Source organism: Saccoglossus kowalevskii, chromosome 4 (genome assembly GCF_978046115.1).
Source record: "Saccoglossus kowalevskii chromosome 4, keSacKowa6.1, whole genome shotgun sequence".
Classification (NCBI taxonomy): Eukaryota; Metazoa; Hemichordata; class Enteropneusta; family Harrimaniidae; genus Saccoglossus; species Saccoglossus kowalevskii.
In genome coordinates this window covers 26,819,496-26,827,240 of record NC_140644.1, presented here as the reverse complement: position 1 = coordinate 26,827,240, position 7,745 = coordinate 26,819,496, and the positions used below count along the sequence as shown (strand labels likewise).

The 7,745-nt window shown below is 38.7% G+C and overlaps 1 protein-coding gene across 1 annotated transcript; it reads right to left on the bottom strand.

The window, feature by feature from the left end:
* Window positions 1-5,838: 5,838 nt before the first annotated feature.
* Window positions 5,839-6,426, bottom strand: LOC102808915 (uncharacterized). The gene has a single exon (XM_006818258.1). It carries the CDS (start codon window positions 6,424-6,426, stop codon window positions 5,839-5,841), a length of 588 nt encoding a protein of 195 aa, XP_006818321.1.
* Window positions 6,427-7,745: the final 1,319 nt, after the last annotated feature.

Below are 7,745 nucleotides of genomic sequence, written 5' to 3'. Positions count from 1 at the left end.
TACAGAAGGGAGTGAGGATTTGTAGCTCCTAGCAAAGAATTTACCTCGTTTTCTCCATATGTTAAACTTCCTCAATGCATTACCTTTGATTTTGTCTTCTGTCAGGTGGTTATACTGTCAGTGCCTTCTGGGACACATGTCTTACCAAGAAGATTCGAGTTGAAATCAGCAACATATTCCTCAGTGCATCAATAAAAATTCAGATTGATGGAGGTCCACAACAAACCCTAACATTGTTTAAAACAGTCTCAGGATCAGACAGTTTCCCCGTCAGTGACAATACAATAGACCACACGGTTACTTGGGAAGATTACAGCGACTCTAGCAAAAAAGGAACAATCGTTGTAAATAAATGTGAGTGTTTTACAATTATATTTATCCACCAACTAACACATACCAAATGTCTGATACATGGCTTAGGTAGTAGGTAGATATATCGATTCTCAACCCGATAAAGTGAAGTGCGCGACATTTTGTTAACTCAAGCAATGAGTGAAAGATGGAGTAATAGCATGCCAGATATCGCATATTGTTGATGTGACCAATGCTCCCTCCCCAGCCCCAGATGCCATGTATACACACTTCTACATACACATATTCATGTTCTTTCAAATAAACCTCATACATACTTAAATATAATATTTCTACAAATTTATAAACATATGCTATATTATATTTTGCAGGCAGCATTGTCAAAAGAGATCCTCATATGATAACGTTTGATGGTGTAAAGTATTCGTTCCAAGGTCAATGTACATATGTTTTAACACAAGACTGTAACAACATCGATAAACCGGCTTTCCAAATCACTGCCGATTTCCGTGGCAAATATTCCGAATTAAAAGAAAAGTATATAACACGCATTGAATCTGTTAATATCAATATCAACGGAACCCGGGTAGTGAGAATACTCAAGAGTAATGAGATACTGGTAAGTTGTATTCAACCTTATCACATGGGTCATCACATTGTCAATATGTATGACCGCTATGAGTATGAGCGATACGGAATTGGGACTACTGGCGGAAGAATACTTCGATTGCCACAGGGTTCCAATTTACGACACCACAATACTGTACGATGTGTAGCTGTTATAGCCCGCAATAACCCAAACAACCTATGTGTATGTTTCTGACCCCGTTTACGCCAACCAACCGGGCCATGACCAACAGAAAATATACTTAGTTGCATAAATATATACTTTTACTGGACATATATATTTGTTTCAAATATGTAATCACATATGATCATTAAACATGCTGACTATCCAACAATTTGCAATCATTATATGATCTGCAGGTAAAAGGTGAATTATTCATTGGGCCATTTGTTGTTATTGGGGATAATGAGGTCACAGTTGAGATAGTCGATGGTCATCCGACTGTCAAACTAGACAAGAATAGCATGACCCTGGAATGGTTGAAAGAATCAAGTGAGGTGGAGATTTCTTTCAATGATCGTAAGACTAGCGGGCACGTTTGTGGATTGATGGGAAATAATAATGATAATCCAGCAGACGATCTGATGAAACCCGATGGGACCATTGTCACGGACGTTTACGAGTTTGGAAACAGCTGGGTAGTGCCAGGAAGGTGAGCGTGTTATTAAATATTACAAATACAAAACATAGAAAATTATACTCAATGTCGTCTTTACAATATTACTTATTTAAAGAACTGCCTTATATGTGTGTGAGTATGTGTTAAATTGTGTCTGTCGTCATTAATTTGTTATTTTGAAAATAGATAAGGTGTTTAGATTATTGACGACTTATATTCGAAAAAAATGTGATTTACATAGTTACTAACCTTTGATGAAAACACCCATGCTCGCCAATTTTAGTTGGATAAAAAATCATCGCTATTGATATTAATAATATTAGTATTATGTTTATATTTGCAGTTGCCCGTAACAACTGAGAATAGCGAGAACCTTCTGATGATCCGGAAACCTGAAAAAAATTTCATTCATAATTTGGGGTAAACGGTATATGATTACAAGAATTGTAATTATGCATGATGTAGTTTGAAAGTTCACGATTGTTATTCTGGACGAACAGTGACGACAACAAATTAATTATATTATATTCAGTGGCATGAATACATTGTGACAGGTGTTTAATACGCAAACCACAGTTAATTAAAATATAATGCACCGTCAGGAACTGCTTAATGGGTTATGGATTTCTAAGTTAGGCCCCAGATTCTATATAACAAATATTTATAGTTTGAATGCTTGAAAAAGTAACACAAATTATGAACATTGTAATCTGCTAGTCTGATCTGTTCAAGTGAGTGGTACTGTCGTCGACACATTGGTTATACATGTGTGATGTAGTAGTATGCAAGGTGTTTCACCACTTGTATTGTTCTATACACATATATCATTGCATTTGATTTGCTTTCCGGGTTTGGAGCGTTTATAATTGTTTTCGTAGCTGAATACAGTAGTTACCCGTGATAGATCATTTGCTGAATTACTACATTCGTCTGGTGGGTCATAATGGTTATAAAAACATGTTACTCTAACTAAGGTACTTATGTATGGATATTCGTATTTTACGAGATATTATGAAATAAATGTGCTATGTAACTATGGTAATAAAAATGGTATATACATTATATTAAGTGTGGTATTTTATACCTCGCCTAGAATAATGCTAATAATTTTAGATGCTGGTACGTATACATTTTACAACCATGTATTCTGATTAATTGTAAATATTAACCGTTCTATATTTGTGTTACTCTCATGTGTCCAGTATGAACTGATAAATCTGCACCAAGTAGATAATTTTGTTATCAAATATACTGAAAGCGATGTAATATCGTACAATCAGTAGACCAGAGAAGTTTTCAACCCTAAGAAAAATTTAAACACGTTTTCCTAATTTGTGTGTGAACCCCCAACATCCGTTCAACGCTTAGTAAATGCATGTAAATCAAACTTGTATTTGAAACCCTTCAGTACAAGTGGTGACATGGCCCCATGTGACCCAGTCAAACAAAGTATGTTCGTAAATTACACTGCTATTGTTTATTCTGAAACCTTCAAATCATATCTGAAGAAGGATATTCACCGACTGCAAACACTAACTTTGAAATTCAACATGATCGGTAAGGCATACCAGACCCCGGGGGTCACTCTATATGCCGTTACTATCTGCGTTCCAAATTTAGCGGAGAAACAAAGTATTTTGACCTTCTTAAGCTGGCCTGCGCGGGCAAATAGGCCCCCTTTAAATTTATAATGTCTGCAATAGGCCCCCAGAAATAAACTCACAGGGCTGCTGTGCCCGTTTTAGGCCACACTATTGCAACAACCACTTCCATACACCGCCCTGGGCCCCGAATTGGCGAAGCCATAGCCCCAACCAAGCCCCAAACGCCCACCCGAATCATGTCAATAGTTCTCATCTTTCTTCATTAAACAACGAATGACACCAACAGAAGTTGCATACACAGCAACCATAAGTAGCTTGTCTGAGTTTACCACACTCCACTTTAGTGCAAAAAACGGCAGAAAATGCTCGCAATAGGAGTAGAATGTTCTCAATATATGTCTGCAATACGGGGTGTTTGCTCTAGGGGGTACTAAATTTACAGTGCGTCCGCAATAGGGGTATGGTTTGCCAATGCGTTGCCAATCCTGGGGGCCTATTATTTTTTAGCAAGAACAGACATGGTGTAAGGTTTTAATATAGAGTGACCCCCGGGTACCAGAAATACTCAGTAAAACAAAATGCCCGCTGTTATATTTGTGGACTTGCATATATATCCTTGTGGTGAATGATTAGTGATAAATCGTTTCACTCATTAATTTCATCTATAATGAAAGAGTTCACTTGAGGGGTCGCAGTCCGCAAGCGTCAGAAATAAATCACTCCAATATTTAACATCAATGTCGTTTTTTCACTGGCTCACAAAGGTCACTCCAGTGTCAAGGTTCATTGATTATAAGTCATGGAGAAAATTACAAATTCGCGTAAAACTAGAAAAACAAAAGAAATACAAATACTAAGTGATAATGTAAACAAGTATAGAATTACTCGAGCAAAGGCATATCCAGTAAACCAGTCCACAATTAATACATCTACATAGACTCACATACTGCCCAATCAACACTTCACTGGCATATACAAAATACAAGGACGTAATCCCATCACGACAACGTTTCACAACCGCCGTTTCTTAGCCGATAGACAAGTACACTTCAAGTTCACTGCAAATATTCAGTACATGTAGATTAGCAATGGCGTCATGCTGGTATGTGCACTCGGTAATGCGTTTTTTACTTACTCGATATAGAACACTAAATTGAACTCAAAATCACATAAAAAGCATGTCAAAATGAACTACAGTAACTTATAATCACAAAATGTACCTCTATTCCGGGGATCGGTGCTAAATACAACCAAAACTTTGTTGTTTTATCTTCGTCCATCAAATCTGACTAACTTTCTATTCAAGATGGCAGGTCCCGGTCTGTTTGTTTGTTAACTATAGGTGGCGCTATAGAAGTTAGACAACAAAGAATAGCGTTATCGCTATTAAAACCACGCCGACACTCGTTACATGGCTCCTCTAAATTGAAGCAATTTACCTAACAAAAAATCAAAAGACTATATCTACAAATACTACTACATACTATCGAGGATTGTCTTATTCTTCAACATCAGGCTCGTTGACGGGGATACCTTGGCTAACTAACAACACAAATTTATGTATTAGTCGATCATAAATAGATTGTCTAACTGCTAAGCGGACTTTCCTGACATGGCCGTCTTCTCCGGGAAAGGTTTTGATGATGTGTGCGAGTGGCCATTTGGATTGCGACAGGCTATCGTTCATCATCACAACGTCATCCTTCTTAGATCTGGTTGGGAGGCAACCCATTTCTGTTGTTCCAATGGTGGCGACAATACACATCAGCTCTCTGGAATTCTCCGGGTGGTGGAGGAACTACGTTTGATTTTAATGTCAATATCTGACTAGGGGAGAGTGGTTCTAACGAGCTTGTTGAACTAACATCAGTGTATGTGAGGCTTCTGCTTCAACAAGGGGTGTTCTCATCAACTCGTCAAAAGGCTGCTTACCATGTGTCATCAGTAAAGCAGACAAAGCGTTTCTGGTGGATCTAGTCATTCTCTCCCAAACTCCGTCCATGTGGCGGGAATGAGGCACGTTCATTTCGAATGTCACCCAATCACAACTGTCCTGTAAAGCTCATGATGCACTCTCTCGTGATTCATCTCTGCCAACACACATAGTAATTCACCCTTTGCACCAACAAAATTATTTCCTCTATCTGATTGTAGAACCGGTCCACGGCAGCTAATGAAGTAGTGGAAGGCATTTAGGAACAAATCAGTACTCAAACAGTGAGCTCAAACAGGTGAAGAGCACACCATATCGTTTTAGTTCCCGGCGTCCTTCTTTTACATAGAAAGGTCCAAAGTAGTCCACAGCACTACAAGTAAATGGAGCTGTGGGTTCTAGTCTGTCTCGTGGTAGATCAGACATCCTCTGCCCTTGTGCAGGTCTACATAATTTACGGTATTGAATGTACTTCCACACGAAGGCCGAAACTGTTGCTATGGAAGCTATTATCCAGTATCCGGAAGCGCGAATTTCGTTAAGCTTCATCACCACACCCAGAATGTCCACTTCTTGCATGGTAATGTGTAATTATCAAACTTGTGACATGACCTTTCTTAGGCAGTAACACTGGATTGGTTATATCTCTAGGAAGATTGACTCTTTTGATTCTTCCTTCTACCCTAAAGTATTTCACTTTCATCAAGGTATAGGTCCAGTCGGAATAGATTGATTGTCTTCTTCAGTGTGTTTTTTCACCAGTCGTGGTACTTGATAATTTTGTATTATGGAGAGTCTGCAACTCTTTAGCAAATTCCTGTTGTTGTGTTAATTTGATGATTTCCTGCTCAGTCCTTCGCATTTCGTCAACATCAACAGGTATGTATGATATCTTTATCACTTCCTTCAATGATTTTAAGTCTTTACAGACTTTTGGTAGTTTCTGCTTAAATCGTAGACATACAGCGATAGCTCGCTTTGCCTTATGCCAACTCGAAAAATATTCCACTCTTGTTAATATGTCTGCATGGCTGTCGGGTTCGACCTCTGTGACCACCACAGTTCCCTTCTTGACTTCTGGGTTGTTAGGTTCAAGATCTACATGATTGGTTTCTGGAATCAAAGTCGCTGCTGTCGATAGGAATGTTGGTCCCTTCCACCATAAAGAACTCAATTTCTTTCCTCTCGACACTATGTCTACACGATTATCTTTGGTAGCAATGTGTCGCCATTGCTCTGGAGATGTGAAATCCCTAATTAGTTGAACTCGGATTGCCACAAAGATATGAAAACGCTTTGCCTCATTTGTTATGTAGCCTAGTGTCACCATACTGTCAGTCCAATAAGTGTGAGATATATCTTAATATTTTAGGAAATTGCTCACTCTTACATATGTCACTGCAGCCATTAGTTCTAATCTATGAATGGTGAGTGACTTTGACAGGGTCACTCTGGCCTTTACCATAACCAAAGAACAAGACACTCTGTTGTGTTCATCCATCAGTCTCAAATAACTGCACTGGCCGTAACAGGTCTGACTTGCATCACAGAAGTGATGCAGCTCAGCCAGTGATGATGTGGCTCCGAAAAGGTAAACAGTCATCCTAAACTCAATCGGCTCTTGGTATAGCTTTCCATGTTCCCACCAGAGGAATATCAGATAGTCAATGGTCTTTAGAATCGACTCCGACGACACAATACTCCTGTAGGGTTGTTAGTCAAATCAGGTCCTTGTAATAGATGATGGTTTAGGACCTCACCATGATATTCTGCACTACAGTAAAATACACCTCTTATCTTTCCAGGTTTTTTAGCATGGTATACACCATGGTGAGGAATATACCATATACCTTTTACTTGAGAATCTTCATCAGTAGGTATCTTCTCCGCAAATCCCTTGCCTTATACTGTAAGTCCTTTATCACCTTATTTGTTAGCCTTGCTAATCGTTTCACAGTCAGTGGTTTATTGTTTGGCAGTTTTATATTATCATCCTTAAATGGATGGGAAATTTCAAAATGCCTGTCGTTTTCTTGATGGATTTCATTACGGATCTTCGTCAAGAATCGTTTGTCTTCGATTGAGACTCTTCTGAACTCCTCTCATTAAAGTCAACTTCGAACATCTTATTTAACTGAACTGGGTTAATTGTTTTGCTTGTGTTTTGTATGCACAAGTGATATCTTTTTTCATCTGCACTCACAAGTCTGCAGTTGTAGGTATTAATGCTGTCATCATTCTTGTTGTGCATCATGCCAACCTAGGGCTGTCTGGACAGCGTGTGGGTCGTTCTCGTTGCAAGGTATGACATCTTTGGGTTTCAAAGCACGAGTACAGTTCAGACCAATTAACAGGCCTATCTCAGCATCGCTCTGCGACTTTCTTATGTGGCTGGCTGGAATCACCTCTAGTGTAAACACTTGGTAAATTTATATTTGTTACACCCTCCATATCTTTAACAACCAATTATTTTCTCATCTAGCATAGTTGATAGCTTTAATTAACTGTAGATCATTTTGCTAGGATCTTATTCATTGTGGTTTCTGATAAAAAGCAGGAATCTGACTGTGGGTCTAGTAGTGCATACATGTTTGGTGACCTGGAGATTCTTGGTGATGTAACATGACAGGAACGATATGTGAGCATGTC